At 43.1% G+C, this 27,472-nt stretch overlaps 1 protein-coding gene and 1 long non-coding RNA gene across 2 annotated transcripts; one reads left to right on the plus strand and one right to left on the minus strand.

Annotated features, from left to right (window-relative positions):
- Positions 1–897: 897 nt before the first annotated feature.
- Positions 898–11,333, plus strand: UCMA (upper zone of growth plate and cartilage matrix associated). Its single transcript, XM_039507548.1, has 5 exons — positions 898–1,025; positions 1,558–1,623; positions 1,745–1,840; positions 8,559–8,657; positions 10,891–11,333. Exons 1-5 carry the CDS (start codon positions 968–970, stop codon positions 10,986–10,988), a joined length of 417 nt encoding a protein of 138 aa, XP_039363482.1. The 5' UTR covers positions 898–967; the 3' UTR covers positions 10,989–11,333.
- A 4,723-nt stretch (positions 11,334–16,056) lies between these two features.
- LOC120387200 lies at positions 16,057–22,297 on the minus strand. Its single transcript, XR_005590059.1, has 3 exons — positions 21,927–22,297; positions 18,336–18,476; positions 16,057–16,336 (listed from the first exon to the last, which is right to left on the minus strand). It is a non-coding gene; the product is annotated as an uncharacterized LOC120387200 (long non-coding RNA).
- Between the last annotated feature and the right edge of the window lie 5,175 nt (positions 22,298–27,472).

Raw genomic sequence — 27,472 nt, forward strand, 5'->3', positions numbered from 1 at the left:
CATACTCATCAGGAGCAAAGAGTCCTATGGCACCTTATAGACTAGCAGACATATTGGAGCATGAGCTTTCGTCTGATACCATACTCATTAAGTAGCCAAACTCCTCCCAACCTTATCCACATTATTTTTATATTCCACATGCTGTTAAGATAAACAAGGTTTGACTGTGCTGCTGCTACATATTCCCAGCTCTGGGCACATACTTAATGGCTTTCCAGAAGCTCAGAGGGATAGAATTCCAGACACTATGTTTCGTACACCAATTTTAAGGCCCCTTTATGCTGCCAGTGCTATGTGAAGGGGCATTTGTGCATCTGAGAATTCAGGCCCTAATGTTTATGTCCTCAGTGACACCTGTGCAGTCGCATTGCCTTCAATGGCACTTGCACAGATGTAAATGAATGAACACAGTAAACCATTCTGCTAGTAATGCACTAGCAGCAATAGAATCAGGCTCCTTTCTTAGCTGTGCTGACTCTGGAGGGTTAACGGAAGTTTAAAAAGCACTAAAAACTTCGTATAGTCACTAAACTCACTAGATTTGACTCTGATACAGGCAGAGAGCAGATCTTCCGAGTACAAAGGGTTTTCTTCCCCCAGAGTTTAATTGTACTTTAAACTATATACAATAGATGACCAAAAATAATATGCTGTATAATCTTTTGCTTATAATAGTCATCTCCCAGCCAGGCCATCCCAACTGCCTGTCAGTTTGTAACTCTGACTTCCATCAAAATGCTGATGATCACAGGATATATCTTATAACGATGTTTTCAAATTGCCTGAAACCTCCTTTGGTCTGGCAAGGAGCAGCCAGCTGAAGTGCTACCCAGTGCTCCTCCTCCCCCCCGACATCCCTGCTCCCTGCTTCCTTTTCCAGCTAACAGGAGGAATTTGCAAGCAGATCTCAAGAAACTTCTTGTGATATTCACTATTTTTCTGAGGAGTCAACCGGAGCGCAACAAAGATGAACTGGAAAGAAATCCTTTTTCTCTCTTGCTTTGCAACTTTTGTGCTCTTGATTGGTATGTATGATCCAGAGTAATAACAATGCTAGCAGGAAACATAGAATTTCAGGAAGGAACGATAGAAATCTGAACTCGTGTCATTGGGGTAACATAAGAACACTGTCATTTTCCACATTGCTAGTCAAATGAGCATGAGAGTATGTGAGAATCTAATCTAATCCACTGTAATCTAGTACAATCTCTACAGGATTAAGGCATCAAGTTACACTAAGAATACACAGACAATTTTTTTAATATAATGGGATAAACTGGACTAAATGTCCTCATAGGTCTTGTTAATTGCTATTTTTATGATATATAAAAATATATATATTTTTATGATATATAAAATATATATATCTACATAGCTGCTGATTGTACTGTTGCTCTTGCTGTGTAAAAGTGAATTTCCCAGGCAGATTGTTATTGGACTGCAGGATTTTTAGGGTTTTAGCAGGTAGCAGCTTTCAACGTCTGCTTGAGGTTTTTGCTGTGGGATGCTGCATTTTTTCACTGAATTCAACACTATGTTTGTGCTGTTGTCATCCAGTTCTTGAGGAAAGCGACAGCGCTGCTGTGGGCACCAGGAAGGCAGCTGGAGAAGAGGACAAGGAAAGTAAGTGGAGCTGCAAATTTTAGGAGGGAGAGGAGAAAAATTGCTCCCACGGCTTTCAAATGTACATTGATGCCCCTATTTACTATCCATGGCCGATCAAGTCCTCTTTCTTTGCTTTCAGGTATGAAAAAGAAGATTTTTATACAAGAATCGGATGCCTCTAACTTCTTCAAAAAGCGTGGCAAGCGAGCCACCAAATCCAGAGATGAGCTCAATGGTGAGGCTGTTCAGGAGTGTTTATGGAAAGCTGTATTTTCTTTGCCCTTCTTTCATCTCCCGCTTCCCTTGAGACAGTTCTAAGTTGCCTGCTACTCTCTACAAGGATTTATTCACTGATCAAAGTTGTTGTTGTTTCTTTTGGATTAGAACAGGTTTCTTCTCAATTATCTACATTTTAAATTATGGAATGTACCTACAAAGAGCAATTGGTGGGGGGCAGCCAGAGGGATTAGTGTGTGAGCGAGAGTGGATGGAAATGTAATTTTTATGAATTGAATAAAAAAAATATGGGAGAAGGACAAAAAATGAACTTTATAGACTTTCAGTCTGGAAGATTTAGGGCATATAGAATCATTTCTGGGTGGGTGTAAGGGATCGGTCGTTACTGAATTCTCCAAAATGAGGGTTGTTCATTGGCATCTTTTTAAATGAGGCAAGAGGTAACTTTGGAAAATGAAATATTTTTCATCTACAAAATCTCTTGAAATTGGCTAATAGAACTGAAGTGGATGCCAATTCTTTGGTTTTCAAAAGGGCTGAGACATATAGCAGGGCAGGCCGAGCTCAGCAGGCTGTTGTAGGAGGTGCAGGACAGCACGGTGAAGTGAATATAGGGGCCTATTTAGTTCCTCTCCTCAGCTCCTTTCACACTGTCATCTTATGAAAGCTGGTAAATAACAAGCAGGTTTCAGGCCCAGTGCTGAATGAATGTTTTCAGCTCTTCTTGGAAAACATTTGCAAATGTAGCATTAAGTAATATGCACCTGGCTTTCGCAACACCGTTTTATTTCCACATGGGATGGAAAACATAACTGAATTCACATGGCTTGTTTGCTGAAGCACTGAAGAGGATAACAGTCCCAAGTCAGTGAATTTATCTATCCTCTGGTTCAGCAAAACTTCTGCTAGGTTATTGGGAGAGATGTTAACCTTTCAGTAATAATCTGAAAATTAGCTCAGTTAAAGTGCAAGGGAGGGCTGATTTAACTGGTAACACTTTAAAATACAGGGCACAAATATCATGTATTTACTATATAATAGTATGTTAACCGTTGACTATTTAATTACATTGTAATTACCAGGTAGTGTCCATGTAATTGGGTAATAAACATATAGGAGGAGGAGGATAGTGTGTGTTCCTTCTAACATTACAGGTAAGTTACAACAGAGTCTATAAAAACAATACTTGCAGTGAGGTAACCGATAATGTAATATTTTAATGAGGTGCAATTTTTTAGGGTTATATAAAGTGAGCACGATTAACCTTCTGCCATTCCATTGCCGATCTCAGTTACTTGATGGGTTATTGTCCAGAAGCAATATACCATGTGTGGTGGGGCGGCTGCCCCACTCCCATGTGAGAGGGGGCTAAAGTAGGCCAGAGAGGCTGCGCAGGTCAGCAGCCAATCAGGAAAGGGCTTACTGAGAGCCAATCAGGGCCGAGATTGGAGACAGCCAATCAGGGCTCAGCATGGGCCTATATAAAGGCTGCCCAGAAGTGCAGCAGGCAGTCTGTCCCAGACCTTCATGGGGGGAATGTCTGTCTCCAGAGCAGGAGACCAGCACCTCAGACAGAGCAGTGCTGGGCAGGCTTAAGGGGAGCATAGTAGGGCCCAATACCTGCCAGACTGCAGGCCCTGATAGAAAGGGCTTAGAGGATATGTGGGGCCAGAGGGGAAGTGGCCCAGGGACAAATGGACAAGGGGAGAGAAGGAGGGCAGGGAGGCTGCCCCTAAAGGGTCCCTGGGTTGGGATCCAGAGTAGTGGGTGGGCCTGGGTCCCCCCCCACCCGCCTTCTCCCTTGTACTGCACCTGGCCATGCAGTAGGGTGGCTGAAACAAACTGCAACTGGCCCTTGAGACAAGGGGCTAGACTTTGGAGGTTGTGGTTGCCTACTGAGGCCAGTGCACAGACTGTTGCTACCCGTCCCCGTCCCCCCCCTGGAAGGGGGTGAGGATGGACTAGGGAGCACTGCTGGAGGGAAGCGTCCTGAAGAGGATGCCGCTGAGCAGGGAGCAACGCGGGTCCAGACACCAGCAAGGAACAGACGATGGACAGGACACCACCAGCAGAGGGTGCTCCCCATGCACTGAGCTAATTCCAGAGGTAACCAGCGGGTGGTGCTGCGGTGGTGAGTCCCAACCCCGTGACACCATGTAACCTATTTTCCCAGACATTTAATAAAGCCATTGGGTCAGAATGTATTCTCATTTGCATTAGGGTAAACCCAGTGAAAGTCACTATTCCAATACACAATTCCACTGAAGTGAATGAGTTTACACTGCTGTGATTCAGAGTAAAATTTGGCCCCATTAGTTTTATTAAATATGCACAGGCGTACAGATTATATGGTCATTACTTGTGGATGATGTTCCATCAAATAACTGAGCAGCGGGATTGTCCATGATCAGCCTCCTGATGTTCAACCTGGGATCAGGCTGAGATCCAGAGCTTCGTAGTGGTAGGGTCTGATCTGTAGAACTCCCTCCCTAACAAAGTCTAGCCAGAGTCCACAGAGTCATTGTACATCCTTTCTGTTTAATCCAGTTTAACCAAGAACCTCCATTTCCATCCATCCTTCCATGCATTAGTGATCTGGTGATGGGGACCTTTAGCTGGGATTAGGTGCTTGGCAGTAAAGTGCTTAATAAATTAAACAGTTTCATGATATTTGTGTCCTGTAACACAGAGGGCTAACTGTCAGGCACTTCCTTTGCTATTAAATGATGTAGAAGTGTCTCTGAACCATGGCAGAAAAATAGGTTAGTCACCCTCCGTCAAACAAGTACTGGTTTATTCTATAAAGGGTTGCATCCAGATAGAGATACAGACAGGCTTTGGCTGATGCGAACCAGAACAATTTCCTCCCACTCAAGATAGTTTGGATGAACTCATTCTTGCCCAACACTAGCATCAGATGGCACAGTTGGTTACATTACCAGCCTTTCATCAGTGCACAATTCCGATCACATCCTTATGTTATGAGTTAAGAGAAGCATGGTGCTTTTTGTCCTAATCCTCTGGGAATATTTAGCATGAACAGAAAATTATACCTTGGAGATGTCCTGATGTTCTGCATCTGACTGGCAATTCGGCACATTCGGGAAGCTTATAGTACATCTTCCTTATTCTGTAGCCTGATGTTTTAGAAAGAGACACTGGCTCATGTTTTTCTTTCAGTTACTCTGAATGGTGTTACACTGGATTTATGTCACTGTAGGTGAAAGAGGAATTTGACCCATCAAGTTTTTTTCCTATCACTCATCATAAAAAAAAAAAATGCAAGGAGCCTGTGCCTCTCCAGCACTGTCCTGAAATAAGGATATTTCCAGTTGCCCAAACCCAACCTGAAACCCAACTGAAGACTGCTAAACTTCCAGTCTAATCAGACCACATCTGAACTGAGTCTGAGTACCAACATAGATGATCATATGCTAAATGTAAGGGCAGTTTTCTCCTTCGCCCAACAAGCAAAGATCTATACCCCAGCATTGGTACACATTCAAAGTGATGCCAATGAGAAGGAGAACGTAAAATACTGTTTATTCTAGGTCGAGTCCAGAAACATGAGACCTTAAGTAGTTGGCAGACTGGAGCAGACCACAGGCCCATCTGTCTCCAACAGTGGCCAATATTACTGGATGTTTCAGAGGAAGGTGCAACACCTTCCAAATATAACTAAATGTGCAGTGCTCTACCTTGGGGTCAATACCTCATCCAGAACTACGATAGATCTTGGAACAAAAGATTAACTCAATACTTGTTCCCTTCCATTTTCCTCAGCCATTCTCATCTACTTCCTACAGTTCTTTAATCAGTGGTTATGTTACCTTCTTCTTTCAAGCCAATATATTTATATTCCACTTTCTCAAAGCTATTCTTACATTCATCTCTTTTCCAATGTCACAAAGCAGGTTTCTGAACTTTCAGGTATTCAGCTACTTTTAAAAATACCTACACATGGGAATTGATTTAATACCTATTATCAATATCTATACCTTAAACAAACCCAAAGAAAATGAGCTAATTGCAATTGTCTTTCATTGATGCCAAGTCTAGTACGATACAGAACTTAGCTCTGCTCTTTTGCGTGAATTCCTCCTGCTTATTCTATCTCAAGGAAAAGCACTAATTTTCCACCTCCTCAAGTTTGTTTCCTGGATTAAATCCCTGCACTTCCATCCCTCACTTCTTTCTACTCATCTGAAATTCACTTTGCTCTGCCTCTGAAGCACTGGACTGGAATATTGTTCTTTCATGTTCTTTTTGCATTGGCCAAGGAGACCTGTTGGACTTTCTCTATTTGAATACCTATAGTCTTTCGACTAATGACACGTAGGGCCATCAATACAAACAGTTTCATTTATTTATAGGATTAGTCTTGATTATCAGTATTTAACATTTACATTGCCCCCAAGGTGGCGCCCCATTGTGCTAGTGTAACTCACACACTTCCTGGGTGTGGTGTTCTGTCCCATCTAGTGGCACCGAGGCCACTTAAAGAGAGAGATAAAACGAGTCTGCTTTACAGCCTGAGCTAACAGCCCGTTGGCTTTTAGCTCATGTGGTTGAGGCTCATGCACTAAGCTCCAGAGGTCCATGGTTTGATCCTGCCCACCGACGACCAGGGTCTGTCAGCATTACACTAGGAACCATACAAGTGTATGGCAAAGGCTTCCTATAAAGTGGTCACGGTGCTTGCTTTACACTTGTTTTCAGGTGTTCCTTCCCCGAATCTCTCCTAAACAATATTGACTCAAGCAATCTTTGGAAGGGGCAGGATTAGCCAATTCCGTTGTCGTTCAAACAAGCTCCTTTGGCTTGCACCCTCAGTTATCCAATAACATTCTTCAGGATTCTCTCAGTTCGGTTCCCAGTCCCATGTGTACAATGAGATTTATTCAATTGTCTGTGAACCTTTTCTTTGGTTACATCCTATTTGATAATAGGGTGGGACAGGACTGGCTTGGTTCTTGAGAGTTCAACCTTCCTTGTCACAAGTGTGGGTTGCTACCTCTGCAGCAAAGCACTAGTACAGGGGAAATGTGTGGTCTGTGGTGGGAGCTTTTATCTTGTTCATGTTGCTTATTGCCTGAAAAAACACTTGAACTCTTTGGGAATTGATTCAACAAACTAGCTAGTAAAAATTCTCCTGGGTCCCTAAACCAAAGTTACTCTATCTAGGTCTGCCCATCCACTGAGCAAGACCTTAATTTATAAAGCCTTATTTTAAGAATGGCTGTAAATAGAAACTGGTTATTTACTTTGCATTTCCAGGCAAGCCAACAGGTAAAAGGAGAGAGAGAGAGAAAGAGTGATGTAAGAAATAGAGGGAAAGAAAATGATGTAAGAAATATGTATAAGCACATGGACATAAGAAACAGATGAAGTACAAGCATCTTGAGGATATGCACAACAATTGCATCTCCTACCAAAATACCTTGCCAAAAATCTTATCAAATTCCAACTAAAACTCACTTTCTAGAAAAATTCATCTTCTGGCAGAGACCTACACCTTCTAAGATTGGACTCTAAATTATCACCAAGCAAGGTGCAAATGACCAAACCAGGGCTAGATGATGTCATCTTCCTAGCTGTTTTAATGAGATTTCAACCCAAAATGGCAGAAATCTCACAAAATTAGCTTTTCCTGTTCACTTTCTTCCAGCTTGGGCAGAAATAGTGTGACTGAAGAAAGTCACACAAGATTTCCACCATCTGGGGCTGTATCCAAAGATCCAAAAGGTAGAGACAGAAGGGTATTAGGTCATCTTGCTGCCTCACCAGTCTTGGGGACAGTTTGGCCTCCAGTGCAATTTAGAGAGACTTGAAGGCTACTCTAAATTATGCTGGCTGTTTATAGCCCCCTAGGAGCTATTCTGTCAACCAGGATTGCTGGAGCATAAGGCACTCTTGCCATACCACCTCCTGCCCCAGCATGCCCCAGAGAAGAGGAGATGACTATGCCATGAGAGGAGGAGCCTGCTATGCCATCTTTGCCACCCTGGAATTCCCCTGTGCAAGGGCAGTTCTCCAGCCAGCTGTTTAAGCCAGCTCTCTGTCCCCCTTTTGGAACAGCTGAAAGGGCACAGAGCATGGTCAAAGATTGGGAACACAATCCCAAAACACAATCAGGTTCTAAATCCAGGATTTGATTCCAATCCACAGCCTGAAATTAAAGGTTGACTGTATCAGAGGCTTCAATTTGGGCTCCTCTCTATTTGAAAACGTAGCAAACTTTTCAACAAACATAGTATGCATTTTGACATTGGCTGGCTTTGGGGTATTATTACAATGTCATAAGATTTCATTTTCATTGGGAACTTTTAATTAGGAAGTTTTAACTAGTAGACATTTATAACAGGGTTTTAAATCATTGGACAAATATGATAACTACAATCCACTAAACTAAATTAGAACAACCTGTGTTTTACCTATGGAATTTAAAAGGCATAACACGGGAGCTAGCAATTTCTCTACCAGCATCATTGCATGTATTGTTTCATTGTACTGCACAATGGGATGATGAAATACAGATTGTCTAGTTCTTAGCCTGCTGTAAACAAGGATTTTAGCAACTAAGCCTCCAGTGAAAGCCCAGGATACAGGTGCTGCTATACAAGGCTAATCAGATTCACTGGGTTTTGAGGACAAAAGTTATGCTCTGGCGTCTTAAGATTTTTTTGCTGCTAATACGATAAACATCTCTTATGCAGCGGAGACCCGGCAAATGCTGATTGCTGATGAGCAAAGGAGGGAGTACTTTGAAGAGCAAAGGAATGAATTTGAGAATTTTGTGAAGGAAGAACGTAAAGGTAAGAACAGCAAAACAACAAATTGTGAAACTTTAGATGGAGGCTGGCAGGATATTATTATTATCACTGTTATTTAACATTGATATGGTAGCAGCACCTAAAGGCCACAATGAGGTTGGTCCCTGTTACGCTAGGTGCTGTACAAACATATAATAAATGACAACCCCTGCCCCAAAGAACCTGCAATCAAACTCTTTGCTCGAGAGAGCAACTCTTGCCAAATTCTACAGAGGTTTCACATTGTTCATTCCCACAGGCTCAATATTCTGTTCTGTACCATATGATTTATATCCCCACCTACTGGTGATGCTCAAATTCTAGATAGGACTATATAATGGGATTCTAGGTTTGCATTTCCTAGGAGTGATTCTGTGGAGTCTCTTCACTGTCACTGCCACTGCGAAAGCCTATTCCATGAGGTTTTATTTATTGCCTTAAGATGAAAAGGGGCTGCTGGAATGAGGTTTCCGTTTACTGGGATGGGAATTTAGGAATGGAGAATGTCTCTTGGATTGCGTTTTCTCACTGCTTCCACACATTCTAGCCAGCTGACCACTCTTATAAAGTCACTGCTAACCAGTGTGAGCAGCAACTCCTCCATACCAAACACTGTACCTGGAGGCCATCATTTGGGGGCATTCCACATCCCATATATCTGAAACCCCTCTGGTTTCAATTGGGCTTTGCATCCTGCATGGTAACACTTCCATCTGACTTGCTCAAGGCCACCTAGCAGGCCAGTAGCACAGCTAGGAATAGACTCCAGGTCTCCCAAGTCCCAGTCCAGTGCTCTATCCACACTGTTTTAAAATGGTGCTTTGGAGAATGTCTATATTTGTGCCTTTGAGGGCTTGTCTCCACTTACCGTGGATCGATGCTGTGGCAATCGATCCACCAGGGGTCGATTTAGCAGGTCTTGTGACGACTCGTTCAATCGATCACCAATCACTCTCCTGTCGACTCTGCTACTCCACCGGAATGAGAAGCATAAGGTAAGTCAATGGGAGAGTTTCTACCATCAACCCAGCATGGTGTAGACACAACAATATGTTGACCTAAGCTACGTCGACTCCAGCTATGGTATTCACGTAGCTGGAATTGCGTAACTTAGGTCAACTTAACCCCATAGTGTAGACCTGCCCTTAGGAAATTAAATGTAGCCTTAAGCCTAAAAACCTGATGACCATTTTTATCCTTTACCTGCTAGCCCTGGCGCTGGACACACTGTGCTTCTGTGGGCCTGTGCCATACTACTGAAATTAACCTTAGAACACCGGCGTTGTCCAACCAAATAAGTACTTAGAGTGTGGATATTAAGATGCACCTATCCAAAGTTTATGTGAAGTCCAGAATTTACACTTGTTAATGGGTGATCAGCACACACCTGTTACATTCAGCAGCACAGCAGGTGCAGGCTAACTTGACAATAGCTTGAGCATTCTTTACCCATCAGATAGTTAATCTGGACTTCACGCAGCCGTGTGATCCAGACATACGGGGGATGTACCTGGAACACTCAAAGCCCAGTTGGCAAATGTGAGTGACACCATTGTATGACATTCAGAGTAACTTACTTCGTCTAGAGCCCAACTGTCAAAGCATCGCCAAGATGATGCATCCTGCTGTGCTATCAAATGTGCCAGCAAGGATCATTCCAGTGACTTCAGTAGCATATATGGTGGCACCATGGCCTATGGTGGACCAGCACCTAAAGGGTTAATGAATAATTCGAGAATGATTTGAGGAACATACATCGAAATAAATAAAATGTAAGGCAACCTTTCCTCACTTCCCCAAGATCACTCATCGTGAACATTAAAACCCTCCCATTAATTGTGTGTTTGTAAGATTAATACAAAGATACTGTAGTGATGGGGCAGGTAGGTACCTAGATAGATCAACCTGAAATAGTAAGCCTGGATCCAGTATACGTTGGAGGTAGGAAGAGGGTCATGCTGTGCAAAATAGTCACAACAAAACCCAGAGGCCCATGTGATTTACCACATTCAAACCCTCAGTCTTTGGGGAAGCATATTGGGCCTAACCTACCCCACAACCTCCCTTGATATGATACACAGAGCTTGACAGACAGGGATGCACAGTTGGAGATTTGAGAGCCAACAGTCCTTGCCACCATTTCAATGCTGGATTGGCATTAGATTAGTTGGCTGTCAGAAAATGAATCGCAGTTCACATTGTCTCTTGTTCTTTCCCCTCCCACCCCCATTTACAGAGCAGCAGGAGAGAAGCCGGGAACAGATCGAGCAATGGCGTCAATATCACTACGACGGTCTCTACCCGTCTTACATGTACAACCGTCACCACATCTAGATGTGAGAAGCGTGAACTAAAAAAGTTAAATATTTGCTGACTAAGCCGTTCACAGGACACCAAAGAAGCAACCACATTTCCAAAGTCTTGGCCATGTCATGGATCCCACTGTGCAATCTACTCCACCAAGCCCTCCTCCTATATTATTTGCATTGACTCTGTTTTAATGGATAGAGCTTCTCATGGGGTGCTGCTTTGCTTTGTATTTTGAGGTGCTCGTATGTGTGACAAAATCTGGATTTAAAACACAAAAGTGGATCAATGCAGACAGAATTAGGTCCTTGAGACACGTATAAATCAGGATAGTTTAGGCTGTTCAGAATTTGTCCCATGTAAACTGATAAGAATGGGTTGTTTTTTTCAAATCACTATATCTTGGGAATCACTGAAAAGAAAAGCTATGTTTGCTGTAATCCCAGGGTCTCTGTAATGTTTTACTTTGTTTAAAAAAAGGAACTGTATTAACATTCTAATAGTTTTTAATTAAACAGTAGTGTTAGCTTCTGCAATATCACTCAATATTACTCCTCTTTACTAAGCTTATAAATAATGGAAATTCTGTATGTTTGAAAGAGCATAACTTCCTTTTTAACTATCATCAGTCCCTTCAAGATGCATAAGCAGCTAGTGATGTAAGTTATATGCAGGAAAACTAATAAGAAGAAAGTTTGAAACTATCCTTAGACTTGCATTTACACAGTAGAAATGTTTCCTCTACATTATTCCTTTTCTAACCAGCCATTAAATAACTATCTTCACTTTCTATAATAGCTGTTTATCAATAAACATAGCTCCATAGAATCATAGAATATCAGGGTTGGAAGGGACCTCAGGAGGTCATCTAGTCCAACCCCCTGCTCAAAGCAGGACCAACACCACCTAAATCAAGCCAACTTTGTCAAGTCGGGCCTTAAAAACCTCTAAGACCACCTCCCTAGGTAACCCATTCCAGTGCTTGACCACCCTCCTCGTGAAATAGTGCTCCACCATGATTCTAGTACAAGCTAGGATCACACTAGGGAACTTCCATCTGGAGGATAGGTCCATCAATGGCTATTAGCCAGAATGGGCAGGGATTGTGACCCTAGCCTCTGTGTGCTAGAAGCTGGGAACATAGTTACTGGAACTAGGGGTGCTGGGGATGCTACCACACTCCCTGGCTTGAAGTGGTTTCTATCATATACAGGGTTTACAGTTTGGTTCAATGGCTCTCAGCACCCCCACTATAAAAATTGTTCCAGCACCCCTGGCTGGAAATGGGCAACAGGGGATGGCTTGCTTGATGATTATCTGTTCTGGTAATTCCCTCTGAAGCACCTGGCATTGGGCACTGTCAGAAGACAGGATACTGGCTAGATGGACTATTAGTCTGACCCAGTATAGCCATTCTTATCTGTATACAGAAGCTCTGTTAACTGGGGCAAAATTAATCAGAGCCTGTGACAGTTGTTCATGGGCAGGAGGCATGGAGAGACAATTTCTCTCACAGGGAAACCCTCTCAAACCAGCAATTCTTATAGGAATGAGGGAAGAAGAACACGGGGAACACATGGAAAGATGCCCCAGCACAATAATATCTTTGTGGAGAACCAAGGGCAGGGGGAGGGGACACATTTTTAAAATGTAATATCTCACAACGGGGAAGATCAAACACTTAACTACGTTGCTAGCTTGCAAATCGAAGCACAGCACCATTGGAAGCTTTGGCTAATTATCCTGCTATTAATCAAGGAGGGAAATCCCTGCAGAAATGCTAGTGCTAAGAGCTACTTTCTTTCTGTTCCAAATGCACTGAACCGGGAAAGATACCTGGAGCTCTCCACTCAGAGACCTATAAAACCCTTGGCTGCCAATGTAGGGTAAATGTGATGAGTCAGGATCACTTGCAGGGATCAGATGTAGTTCAGTTTCCTTCAGTTGAGACTGATCGAGGGGGGCTATTAATAGGAGTAGGTTATGGAATGTGGCTTCAGCCACTGGGAACTGGAATGGGACCGTTTATTCATGTTAGATCAATTATCACGTGATCAGAACATTGCATGAAATGAAAAATGGTTGACAAAACTAGGGCACAGCTTTCACAATGCAAAATTTCCCAGGATAAAATGGCTTGTCCATCTTATGAAGGCAGGAGGCAGACTTGTATATGTTACTATTACAGCACTCCTGCATGCTAAGCCTGAAGCTGAACCACTCCTTGGTGCTCTTGAGGTGGCCGGTGTATGGCTTCATGAGGAGAATAAGGGGGCAAGATCCCCCAGGATCTCTCCTGGCATTTCAACATTGCCAACGGTAATCCACCAGTTGGGAAAGAAGGTCCCTGCTTGTAGCTTTCTGAACAATCCTGTATTTGTAAAGAGATAAGTATCATGCACCGTCCCTGACCAGCCAACACTGATGTCAGTAAAGCATCCCCGGTGATGCATCAGCGCTTGCATTCCCACTCTGCTCACTCATTTGAGGACTGTAAGGCTTATGTGAGAAGCTGTTGGTGTTACCCACACACTCTAGAGCAGTGGTCCCCAACCTTTTTGTGGCCAGTAGCACATTCATGTTTTCAGAAGAGTGTGGCGGGCGCCAACAATTTTTCAAGGCTTATTTTGTATTTGTACATTAAATAATACGAAAAACATCATATTTAATATTACATAATATATGAATTCATAAGATAAAAAGAGTAATTTTACATGTAAAAGGTATTAATTAAATTATTCAGCAATTACTCTTTCACCTTGCCATGTGAATTTGCTAATTTTTAACTACCTGTAAGAAAAATTAAGGAGTTTTTACAAAATAAATATCATAAACGGTTTTCATCTTATTTATTTTAAAAAAGTTAAACATTGTTGAACTGCTGGTCCAAATGTATTTTATTTATTATTCTTACTTTAACATAGAATGAAGCCTGCAGCCCTGGAGTTCTCTGTCCCCGGCAGGCGTGGGGCCACGGCTTCTCTCCAGCTTCGAAGCTGGAGATGAGCTGCAGCCCCGTGCCTGCCAGGGACAGAGAACACCGGTGCCCGCAGCCAGTGGGCCCTGGAGTTCTCTGTCCCCGGCAGGCGCAGGGCCGTGGCTTCTCTCCCCTGCTGGGCACTAGGCAGGCTCACATAAATGCCCCGGTGGGTGCCATGGCACCCATGAGCCCCCACATTGGGGACCACTGCACTAGGGCATCCACCTTTACCCAGTTCCCTGGGCTCAAGGCATAACACAGGTAATTTAGGCATCCTCTTACCCCTACCTTGGGCTCAGGGCACAACCGTCTGTGGGCTTATGGGACCTTTTAGCAGTGAAAGAGTCTTACACAGTAATATCTTGAACCTCTATTTATTAACAGTTACCAGAACAGAATGCACATGCTAAGGATACAATGCTCCCCACTCACAATAAGGCAGATGAACTTTTCCTGGTGGCCAGCCAGGATCAGGTCATCTGGGGACTCCAGCTTCTGCATAATATAGTTGGCAGGGTGTTGAGGTCTGGCATTTCTGATCTCGGGCTGTGTCTTGGCCTTGGTGCCAAAGAACTTTCTTTGGGACCCCCAAACCGTACATATAATAGAGAAGTAGGGCTCATAAAGGCAAACCAATAAAGAAGCAGAGATTTCACAACCCCAATTGTCGATAAGTGATTCCTTGCCAGACACAAGGCTGTTAACGTTTTCTTTAAACGATCTAAAGATCGCTTTCTTTATTCGGTGGTGGTGGGTGTTATTAGGACAGGAACACCTTCTTAACAGCACAATGTTACATTGTTTTAATGGAATTTAGATAAACTGTGAGGTGGTGACTTTCTGCTGCTTGGCTGATGGCTGCTGCTGTTCCAATGTCCCTGCTGAAATGGCCTCAGATCTTACACTGGTTTTGTTAATTAATGTAGTTAATTAAGAGAAGTACATTATCTAAGGCTTTGACAAATCTAGTTTTAAATGTTTCAAACAATAAGGCTCCATTACTTCTTTTGGGAGACTATTCCATAGTCTGATACATCTCACTGACAGGATTATTATTATTGGGGGGGGGCGGGGCTTTTTTTTTTTTTTTTTTTTTTACATTTTCTGCAGCTTAATTTGAGCCCAGTGCCTGAATTTATAGCCCTGTGTTTTCCCTTAAATGTTGTATTTTCCCTACAACCTTCAAATAATCACAAGGCCAAATTCTGCTCTGTGTTAACCCAGACTCATTCCTTTGGAATTAATGAGCAGAATTCAGTCTATATACTTCAAGGGATGTTGTCACTTGGCGTGTGTCTGTGTTCTCGCCGTATGCTGTCCTGGCTCTGCGTAGATAGTTAGTTCAGCAGACCTTACTAGTACTACCCAGAAAGACCACAGACTCAGTTCGGTGGCGAAGGTGCTCTGCCACATTTATTATCGACAAAGCACAGTACTAGCACCCTGGCTCCATGGTGACAGGTACATTAACACGTGGGCTCATCACAATGGACTCAGCTCAATCAGCAGTGGGACTTTCTGCTGCCCCCCTAGGCTGGACAAAGGTGCCCCTCCAATGATTTCTCTTTTATACATTGGTACAAACCAGTTACGTATCACATGCCTGACATGGTTAGTTACCAACCCGTGTACCTGCTCATTCTAACCAAACATCCCCATCCATCATTCTATCTTCCCATCTTTGTCTTCCTCGGGGTTGGTGTGTTCCTGTACCATCTCTCGGGAATGCGTTTACATGGATAGTCTGTACCTAGTACTTAGGAGTGACAGTGTTTTAGCAGCGCTCACTGGACCGTTGGTTCCGACCTCAGGTCTTGCACCAGGCCTTGTACTCCAGGTTCTCTCCTTCTACTATGGGGGTGTTGTATATGTAGAAAAATGTATATGCATCCATTGTCTGGATAATAATAATTAATACCTAGATAGGAAAAGTAGCTGGAGGAAACCTTCCTCGACACCCCTTAAAGTCATGTAATGCCCACATGAGAAACAAAGCAACTTCAGCCACGTTGTAGTCATCTTTAGTTTATGACACTACCATACTGAAATTATGATTAGTTTCAGACAAATTGTAGGATTTTTTTTTATTTATTTCAGCCATTAGCAGGAGATAACATTCTGCATGGAATGAACAATGTTTTTGCTTGTCTATGGCCATTCTTATTTGCATTAATGGGAGATTGAAGGATACAGTGGCAGGAGCTGGGCAGTTGGTGTTACTAGAGATGGCTGTAGCTATGTGAACTGTAAGCTAGTAGACACGGTGGCAGCAGACGGTGGTCAAGAATGTAGGCTGCTTCCTGCATTTTGTAGGACCCATAAAAGTTGTTGTTGTTGTGCGGTGCCGGTAAAATCTTGTGTGCAGTTCTTCACATGGAGCGCCTAACAGTTGGCACTGAGGTAGGCAAGTAAGACATCACAAGGCATCAGTACAGACAAGTGACTTTTAAAAGTAGGCAGGTTAGGCCCGCCCACTTTTTACTGGCCATGGGAGCGAGTGAGGAGGAGGGGGCGGAGAGGAGCAAGAGGGGTCAGGGTCTTGTGAGGAAGCGGCAGCGCAGGAGCGGGCCTCGGAGAAAGCGGCTGCGAGAGCATGGGGGCGGGGGAGAAGGGGTAGTGCGGGGGCTGGGCCTTGTGAGGAATGGGCGAAGCAAGGCCGGGGGCTTGGGGAGAAGGGGCGGATCTGGGCAGCTCTGGACTCAGCAACAATCTCTCCCCCTTCTGGTACTTGTGTATCCCTCCCACGGAGCAATGCCGTCCCTTTGTAAGTCTGTGCTGTGGACCTGCGTCCAGTGCTGAATGGGGGAAAGTGTGTTTTAAATCTGCAGGTTGGGTTGAGGATTTTCTCGCTGACTGTCGTGTCAGGTGGGTGGGGAGGACACACTGACCCCGTTGGCTTCACAGATGGTGTGTCTCTGTGGTTTATTTATTTTTTTACTAATCATAATACCTAGCATCTTTTTGGTGCTTTTTCTCTGTAGCTCTCAAAGCTCTTTATAAAGCAAGGTTAGGCTTGTTAGTGCTCAGACCTGCTGACTCCCAGCCGTGTCCTAGCCACTGGACGGCACTGCCTCCCTTATGGGAAAGTCCTGGACTCAAAACTGTTCTAGAGAATGTTTAAACCAGGACGTCTATTGGGTTTTGGAGTAATTTTTACTGAACTTTATTCAATATCTATAGAATCCTATAAGTTTCATGCTGATTATATTCTACAGGACTTTTCTGTACAGATAATAGAGCCCTTGGGGCAGCGACTGTGTCTTCCTATAAATCTGTACCGTGCTGAGCGTGACGTGGGGGCCCAAGAAATACCTACGCTCCTCTATCATCCCCTGGGACTGGCACCTTTCCCACAAACTATCTCCACACAGTTTGCCCCTTCAGGTGAGTTATTTTGGGGAAGGTTATTTGGCTCTGTGCACTTCCTATACCCTCTGCGCTCAATTTTGCTTCCTAGAACTACCAAATGCTCCAGTCCCCAGCCATTATCATTGTTATTTTGTAGGGTTCCAGACTAAACGAGGCACTTCGCCGAAGTCCTAGGAAGAGGTGGTCCCTGCTCCAAAGAGCTTCCAACTTCACTGTAATTGTTATACACACTGCATGGGGGTAACAAGCTGCCGGGAGGGAATGGTGGAGGGGAAGATGGTATAATAATACGCGTCTCCACTGACAAGAGGTGCACATCTCGCAGCAGTGGGATCGTTTTAAATAAGTAAAACAGATCAGGTTTAAACTAGTGAAAAGTCCTGGCTCACTTAGGGGTGAATATTGTCAGAGAAAAACAGAGTTCTCCCTCTCTTGTTGGGTGCAGCAAGTCAGATACTTTATTCTCTAGCGATTGCATGGAGGGAGAGAGTGCACGAGGACACAGGGTTTCCCCCACCTAGGCAGGTCTCTCTCCAGGTAAACATTTACAGCAGCATTTATACCTTTGATTTCATACAATAATAAGCAACAGCTGCATTTTGTTTATACATAGGTCATCCTTGTATCTTATTTTTCTCACCTCTATTTACACTCTAGTCTACATTCCATACTTATCTAACACAAGGTCACAACAACTTCTCATACAGTTGGATGGAGAGTGGGAGTCCCAGGGGGCTGTCTGGGGGCAGGGGTGTGGATAAGGGTTGGGGCTGTCAGGGGACAGGTAGAGGGTAGGATCCTAGGGGGTAAGTTAGGGTGGGAGGGGTCTCAGGAGGGGGCAGTTAGGGGACAAGGAACAGGAGACTTAGGGAGGAATCCCCTACTCAATGGCAGTTAGGCACATAACCTGCTTAGGTGCTTTTGAAAATCCCACTAAGGGGCTACCTGCATGTTTAGACTCCTTTGACAATCTGGCACTTAGAACACAATCTTGCAAACATGCAAGTCCATAGCTCTGAACTCACGGGCCCATCATCCTTCCAAGATCTGCCCAAGGAAACGACTTTGCACAAGAATCTTCTCCCAACTGTGCACAAGGCAGGCTCAGCCATTCCATGGCATCATCCCTCTTTTGGCTGAACCTCACAGAAGATTCTCCAATGGGCCTAGTATCAAGTTACGGAGATTTAGTAACATTAACTGCTGACATTCTGTCTATATTTAAATGAACTCCATTCTCTTCCTTTAACTGCTGAGACCATTCTGTTCAGATCACTTCTTGCCTAAATGAGTTCCCTGAAGATTTTTTTATTCCCCTCACAGTTGCAGCCTGGAGAATGATCGGCTGACCATAGAAGAGAGGTGCTTTTGTGAGGAAAATGGTTACATTATGGTTAAGAGTCTGGTTTCTGAGGAAGACATTGATCGCTTCAGGTACACAGTGATAAGCTGCAGCAACACAATCAGATTCTTTCAGACCACAACTAATTTGGACTGTCCTGGATTGTCACAAGACAGAAGCATCTCAGTAATCAAGGACTTATTGCTTCAATTAAATAACAGAAAGAAAGTAGGCCAGGTCCTCGGCTTTGCCAAGGGTGAACTGTATAAAGCAGCTGAGACACCCAAATGGCCCACAAAAATAACAGGAGTACTTGTGGCACCTTAAAGACTAACAAATTTATTTTAGCATGAGCTTTCGTGAGCTGCAGCTCACTTCTTTGGCCCCCTGCTTTTCTCCTCTGCTCTGCGAGTAAGGGAAGAAAGCTGTCTCTGAGCCACCCTCTGCTCATCTAATCCTGGGCCACCCAAGGCCTTAGCTGCTCTAAGTTACGCACTGGCTGAGGATAGGGCAGAGTGCTGTGAGTGCCACACATCTTCCACTTCCTCATGTCCCTGGCATGCATGCTACCTTGCCTTGCCAGGTCCATCAATGGCTATTAGCCAAGATGGTCAGGGATGCAACCCTATGCTCTGCGTGTCCCTAGCCGCTGGCTGCCAGAAGCTTGGAGAGGACAACAGAGGATGAATCACTTGATAATTGTCTTGTCCTGTTCATTCCCTCTGAAGCACTTGGCACTGGCCACTGTTGGAAGACTGGATACAGGGCTACATGGACCATTGCTCTGACCAGTATGGCCGTTCTTATGCTCAACACGACTACCTAAAGTTACTGGCTGCACCACAGTTGAGGTGTCCCCTGTGTCAGGGAACATCCTTTGCTACCCAGTTAGGGCAGCTTTCCACCTGTTTCTGGCAACACAAAACTGCCAAGGCAGAGACTCTGGGGTAATATGTTTTAAAATAGTGAGGTGGCAATGCCTGAAAACTAAAATGGTTTTCGTCTTCTCCTCCACCCTCCAGAACTGAGTTTATAAAGGTCTGCAACAAAGGTGCAAGATAGACTGATGTTATCGAGAGATTGGGACGCCGCTAAATCAAACAACATTCTAGATGAAAAATTGCTTATTAAAATTCAGAATTTCCAGGAAAATGAAGAGCGCGTCAGATACTGGTCCTTGGCTCAGGTCAAAAAACCCAACATTCTGGTGGGGTTTGGTTTTACAAATAACTGTTGGCATATATGTTTAAAATGACTAGTTACTAGGAAGCTTTTGTTTTCAGAAAAAGGAATCCATAGTTGTGAGTTCTCAAAGTAACTAACTGGATTTTACTGCAGTTCACTCTCAGCCATTGTGCAGTTTACAAAGTGCATGGGAATGTGTACTACTATTTAACACTCATCTTTCCTAGGCTCCTGTTTACCAGGAGTTCCGAAAAGAGAGATGATGCCTTGTGGCTGAAAGGCCCTGTCTTGAGGATATGTATTTCCAGTCATATTAGCTCAACTGAATTAGCTGAACACCACTGAAAAGCCTTGCTAGGAATGGGATGCAGGTTAACTGGGGCTGATTGAAAAAAATATATCAAAGCTTCATTTCAAAGGAAAATTACTTTTTGGAGAAAATACAACTTTTTCTCTAAGTGTCTGCTTTCCTCAAAAAAACCCTGGCTTTTTGTAAGAAACCTGAAAATTGGTTTGTTTGGCAGGAAAAAAATTTTTTTGTCCAACTGCTGAAAACCAAAAATGACAAATTTCTGGAGTTTGGGCTTTCAGCTTTTCAATGAAAAGCCAAAAATTTCCACTGACCCCCGTCCCCCAATATTCTAACCACCTCTAACACTAATATATTTGAAGCCCTGTTCTAGCCTAGGCTCCTCTCAGGCTTGATCTGGACCAGTTAACATAGTTGCAAATATAAGAACATAAGAATGACCCTACTGGGTAGACCAAAGGTCCATCCAGCCCAGGATTCTGTCTGCCGACAGTGGCCAATGCCAGGTGCCCCAGAGGGAATGAACAGAACAGGTGATCATCAAGTGATCCATCCCCTGTCACTCATTCCCAGCTTCTGGCAAACAGAGGCTAAGGGACACCATCCCTGCCCATCCTGGCTAATAGCCATTGATGGACCTATCCTCCTTGAATTTATCTAGTCCTTTTTTTTAACCCTATTATGTTAGCCTGCATCTTAACAGAACATAAGGTGATGGAAAAGCCACTTGATTGAACGAACACATTTGAAGAACATACCCTTTTTTCAGTCAAGACATACCCTACAGATGTTCTGCACTCTCAGCAAGTCATCTCACACTGCTAAAGAGAACGGATGTGGAAATGCAGAACGGATAAACGAGTGCTGTATGCTGCACTGTTGTGGTAGCATTATTTACTTATTTCATCCTTCAGTGCCATATCAACTGGATTGTAACTGGACACCTGATGTTCATTATTGGTCTAGCTGAAGTGTGGGATTTTTAATACTGCAAGTAAGTAACAAGCAAGTACAAGTAAATAGCCTGCAGCAAATACTTCTGTACACAACATTATTAAAGGAGCGCTCTAAGTGGTGGGAGAACGGCGCTGAAAGGTCCATCCATCCCACTATATTGCAGTGGGTAGGGAAGGAAGAGTGGAGGACTCTGATTTAGCATGAGCCTCCCGACAGCACCCTTTGCAGCTAGATCTGTTGTGCTGGGGAAAGCTGTGGGAGTGAGAAATCGCACACATGTGCCCACACATCGTCTGGGGCCAGGCGCAGAAAAAGGAGGAAAATCATTGTCATTCCAAAGTCAGTGGCTGCTGCAGTTGGCTCCCCCAGTGACATCACTAGTGAAGGGTTAGAAACAGCACAAGTACATCCTGGGATCGAGTGCATTATCTGAGTCACAGCTGAAGGAACAACTGAAGGAACTGCACAGTACCCGTGGGACTAGACCTGATCTAATTGGATGGTAAATTGCTAAAACAGCTTAGTTCTGGTAAATACTAGGAGAGTTGAGATCCCAAGAATGGCTGGTATTGTAGGATGCAATTTTTAAAGGAGCATAAAGGATTTAGGCACCTGACTCCCAATTAAATTAAATGCGATTTGGGCCTGTAAATCCCATATGCCCATTTGAAAATCCCAGCCAGGGTTTTCTTGCTTTGTTCTGCTCTGTGACAGTCCTGAGCAAATTTTACACCCAGTTTATAAACAGCCTTCAAGACAAGCACTCACATGACCTTAATTATAGCAAGCTACATAGTCACACTAATATTAGCCATGTCTTACCTGACCATGGAAAGAATCTCAGGGAGAAATACGAGTGACATGTCATGCTGAGTTTGCTGGCTAATCCTTCAATGCAGAAGGGAAGCAACTTTGAATGAAAGCACTGTTATAGGTTAGTTAATAAGCTTATTGATGAAGCAGCCCGTTTCTGAGGTGGTTGGGGGCACTGACTAACAATTAATAATAAACACAATAAAAATACCAATGTAGTACTGTAAAAACCCACCCTCCAATACAAGCCTGTAAAGACAAACCCAGGGAGTACTTCAAGGGAAATGTGAGTGCCTGCCGAGTGGTGGAATCCCTAAAATACAGCTAGTGTCTGAGCATGGACAGCTGTTGGGATTAGGCTCAAGGAGAAGACCTTGAATGTATTGTTATTTCTGTATTTGTTTATTTGTACTGCCATAGGAACCTAAGGGTTCCAGTCATACCCCAGAGTTCCACTGCATCAGGCGCTGCACAGATACGTAACCAAAAAACAGCGGGAGGGATAGCTCAGTGGTTTGAGCATTGGCCTGCTAAACCCAGGGTTGTGAGTTCAATCCTTGAAAAGGCCACTTGGGGATCTGGGGCAAAAAATGGTCCTGCTAGTGAAGGCAGGGGGCTGGACTCCATGACCTTCCAGTTCTAGGAGATTGGTATATCTCCAATTATTACCTTTAGCTCCTTCCCATGGAGCTCGAATTAATCTAGCCTGAGTCTACACTGGTCTGCCACTTCATTCACTTTCTCCTTGTTGTCTGCATTTCCTTACCCCTTCCTGTGTAATCAGGCTGGACTTGTGTTGCTAGTTACAGTATGGGTGATGTTACTTTAGTAGACCATATATACTTTATGGGCAAAGGCTCCAACCCTGCAAATGCTTATTCCCATGCTTCATTTTACTCTCACAAGCAGCAAAGAATCCTGTGGCACCTTATAGACTAACAGACGTTTTGCAGCATGAGCTTTCGTGGGTGAATACCCACTTCTTCGGATGCAAGCAGACTGCACAAAGTCTCTTTCACATAATGTCGTCCTCCTCCCTGGATGTGTTCAAAGCACCACATGCAATACATAGGATCTACCACTCAGCTGCCAGCCTGGTTAGTAAACGTCAACTCCAGTGTCAATCAAACGGAGACCTGAAATGGAATAGTGCAGAGTTTTCCAAAGCTGAGATGCGGCAGCAGTTTTATGGATGCTAGTTCTCCCATGAAGTAAATTCAGTTTCGGTTTGTTTCTAGGGTGGTGTTCATAAGGTGTACTATGGAATCTCTGAATAGGGTTCACCTCATTATGGAGAAGGGAAGCACAGTATTCTTCCATCCCCTGCTGATTCATGGCTCTGGAATGAACAGGACTCAATGGTTCCGGACAGTAGGAAACTTTTTCAAATTATGGAGTCTGATGGTCCAACAAAATGAATAAGAGTGAAATGCTCTGATAATTTTATGGATGTTTAATAATCTCTCTAAAATATTATCATAGATTTCAGATCCAAGTTTAGATTTTGTTGACTCTGATCTAATTCTGTTGCAGTTTTCCCCTTGTCTATCCAGTGTTTGAAAATGTATTTAATTCTGCAGCAAAATTCTTAAGTGGTGCATTAAAATATTTACTTAATTACAGAATTTGTGAGCCAGTTTTCCTCTCACTTACACCAATGGAAAACAAGGATAACTCCCTTAAAGTCAGTGTGTAAGACGGACCTGAAGTGAGAGTAGAATAATGCCACAAATGTCTAATTCTCTCTTTAAAGCACCGAGGAAGGGTTTGCTACATTTAGAATGGGGCTGACATGTTTAAAAGAGATTGCCACCTTCAGAAAAGAAGCTTTGAGCCCATCTAACTAAACTGGGTAACTACTGTATGCAATTTCAATGCATATTCATTTCAGATGGATTTTTTAACAAATTTGTTTTAGTATGTTTATATCTCTGTTGTGTTTGCTGACCATAGATATTTTAGTGAATCATTTTATTCAAAGAAATGGAAACAGAAAATTGTAAAAAGCAATATTGGAGAATACTTTCAGACAACTTATTTCAAATTCATAATTGCAAGTATTTACAAGAACACATGACTCTAAGGTCGTGTCTGGAGGAGGATTTAAGGTGGGATGATTGCACATATTAGTTACCACATTTCAAAAGTCTAGTGTAGACAAGGTGCATAAATTCCACATATGCTAAATTGATCGAGTTTAGCCTGGTCTTTAACTCAGCAGTTCTCAAACCACTAAAACTGATAGAAAATTTTCAGGAGCCATTTCCATCGGAAAAAGCTAATTTGACAAAATGGAAACATATCACAGGAATGTAATGATTGCTTCGAAATTTTCTTAAAGTTTGGATATGGTCAGAACAGTTTGTTGCTAAAGACTAAGTCAATACACTTCATTTTGACTTAACTGTTTTGACTTATTAACATAAAAGTTGAAACAAACTGTTTCAATACGGTTGAAATGAAATATTCTGGAATATTTTGTTTCATAAAAACATTTTGACATTTTATCTTGATTTGGGACTAAATCAAATTTTGAAATCTTGTAATTTCACAGGGGACAGAAATTCCATATTTGGCTCAGCTCTTTCGACCAATTTAGCATGTGTTAAGGGCAGTGGACTTTGTCTATACTAGACTTTTATATATGTTAGCTAAAATAGGCCTAAGAGCTGAAGGGAAAAGCATCACACTAACTGACTTATGTGCTCAATAAAACCTAACCAACACAGCTCTACTTTTCCATATCAGATACAATACTCCAGCACAATCTATGAATCAAGAATCATTTGCAGACATTACTGACTGAATAATGAATACATTTCAGAAAATCATGAGCTGTTCAGAGACAATTTATGAAGAGAAAAAGAGGTTAAAATCTTTTGATCACTCATTTGCTCAGCTCTATACTTAATGTACTTACAGATCTTACAACATCCCCTGGGGCATGAGGAAAATGGAACTGATTGTTTGCAAATACTATTAGTTCATTTCATTATCTTAAAAACAAAAATGGGATAAAACGTTCTAGGATAACTAATCCTTACAGGGGATTTTCACACTGAGGAAAACTAGAAGAGAGAATATACATAGTTTCTTTCATCCAGAGGGAACCCAAAATGCTATAGAAAGTATTATCACAACATTGGTCTATGTTATCGAGTGGCTTTATTACCATTTCTCTCCTCCATTCCAGCCTATTTATTGTTATATTTATTTGTTAGGTCTTGTGTTATTTTTAGATTGTGAGGAAGGGATTCTGTCCGCCTAAGTGTTTGTAAACTACCTACAACTAAGGGACCTTTGTCTTGTTCAGTGCATGTAGGAACTACTATAATCTGAATAATAACTAGTAATAAATATAGGAATTATTTCACCCACTACTGAAAGGCAAGACCTTTGAAACCCCACAACTGTTTAACAATACAGTATGTTTTTGGATAAGAAGTGGACAGTATCTAGTTCTATTGAAACGACAGGGTAAGCAGACTGTGATAAACTTAGTGTTTTCAATAAATTTTTATTTGGGCAAACACTCCTACTCAGCTACAATTGGTCCATTTTAAGTCTTATTTAAGAGACAACAACTTCAGAAGCACAATCTTATTCTGAACATAATGCAAAGGTTTTTCAGCTCCTTACAGACTCAGAGGAAAGGTCATCTGCTGACCCACCACCACTTCCATCAGGATTGTAGCACCTTTGGTTCTTCTTACCAGGGCTTCCATCCAAATACTGTTCTTACCCAGTCCTGCTTAACTTATGATCTCAACATGATCTCAAAAGGTCATAGCAAAAAGTAACGCGCAGGTAATAAAATGTTGTTATTCTTATTGTATGAGTAAAGGGCAGAAGAACTGTACGTAGCCTGTCCTTATTGAGGGGGGTCACACTCAGTGCTTAGTTTGTTCTGGGGCTTATCAGGGCTGAGCCCAGCATATCTAGGCTTGGCAGTTCATAGTCGCAGGAGCTCTGGGTTTGCCACATCAGTTATGAAAGTAAAAAACTTACTTGAGCCCTGGCACCTAATTGCATCAGCTCCAGCACCTCTTTCATTACAAATTAAGTGCTGGTTACCGTCAACTGAACTGCACTTGCTAAGCAGGGGGCCTGAATGCCAGATCCACCACTGTTATATAATTATGATATGTTTTGTACAAAGCATGCCTTGTGAGGTATCAGTCTAAAAGTCTTGATCTGCTAAACAGCAATATTTCGTTGAACTGAATGTGTTATCATTGCATGTGAAGTTATGAAACCTTGCTATGTGTAAGTTACTAAGGTATGATGTGAGGCAGGAAACACCCAAAAGCAGCCTTCCAGGTACAACAGTGGAGTAGCCAGACAGTGTTAACTTCTGTCATCAACACCCCTCGAGGGAAGAATCCACTAACACAGGAACTCCGTATAAGCACGTTTCCTCAGAGGGAGCATGTAGGCAATGGAGAATGTTTGGCCAATGGGGGCTGGACCCCTCATGTCATATTACGGGCTTTCGAGCAAGCAGGAAGAATCTATAAAAGATGGGGATTGACATCATAACTTGTCTTCACTTCCCCACAACTCAACACCTGAAAGAACCTTGGGAAGACAAAGGACTTGGAATGGGGGAGGGGAACCCAGGCTGCACAGCAAATGCAGCCTGGGCCTCAGTAATCTGTAAGTCGGCTTCTAGCATCAGTGAGTGTGAGCTATTGCTGATTCAACCCCTATCTAGTTTGTATAAGTCTTAGTTTGCGATTTTGTTTTATTTCCTAGGTAACCTGCTTTGATCTGTTATAACTTATAATCACTTAAAATGCATCTTTCTGTAGTTAGTAAACTTGTTTTATGTTTTATGGTAACCAGTGGGTGTTTGAGTGAAGTGTTTGGAAAATATCAGCTCAGTTAACACAGGCTTGGTGCATATCCTCCCCACATCAAGGGGAAAGCCGATTAATGAATGAGCTTACACCATACAGATCCCTGTGCAGTGCAAGACGGCATAATTCTGGGCTTATACTCCAGTAAAGGTGTAAGGCTGGGGAGCTGGGAAATTGGCTGAGGCCTCCATTGCCAGTCCATGAGTGGCTTAGGTAAAGCATGAAAGTGACTCCGTTGGGTGTGTGGCGCCATCTGGTGTCATGTTGGGTGATAAGAGGGCCTGGGAGGCTGGCTGTGTGTCATCAGCAGAGCAGTGTGAGAGTGGCCAAGCCAGCTGAATTGTGAGGGGGCACAGCTGTTCCAACGGCTCCCAGACTGCACCCCGGGGGTACAACCTGTCACAATGGGAATGTTAAAAATCCCCCTACCCTAGTCAAGAAGGAAAGTGTGGGCAAAAGGGGTGGTGGGTTTGACAGTCTACATTAAACAGACCATTACCTGTTTAAAAACTGATAACTCAGAGCCACAGGAACTCAAATGCATATGGATCAATGTGCTAACAAAGCCCTGGAGGGGATACTGTGGTGGGGTCTGTTACAGACGACCAAATCAAACCAGAGAACAGGATGAGTTACTCTTTAAAGACCTTTCTGTACTCTGGAGCGAAAACAGTTCTTATTGGGGACTTCATTTTG

The sequence above is a fragment of the Mauremys reevesii genome, linkage group 1 (genome assembly GCF_016161935.1).
Source record: "Mauremys reevesii isolate NIE-2019 linkage group 1, ASM1616193v1, whole genome shotgun sequence".
Taxonomy (NCBI): Eukaryota; Metazoa; Chordata; order Testudines; family Geoemydidae; genus Mauremys; species Mauremys reevesii.

Excerpts from the sequence above, each read along its gene's own strand:
- UCMA (XM_039507548.1), top strand. The coding sequence starts at position 968 with ATGAACTGGAAAGAAATCCTTTTTCTCTCTTGCTTTGCAACTTTTGTG. Across the intron at positions 1,026-1,557 it reads AACTTTTGTGCTCTTGATTG|TTCTTGAGGAAAGCGACAGC; the intron begins GTATGTATGATC and ends GTTGTCATCCAG. Across the intron at positions 8,658-10,890 it reads TGTGAAGGAAGAACGTAAAG|AGCAGCAGGAGAGAAGCCGG; the intron begins GTAAGAACAGCA and ends CCCCATTTACAG.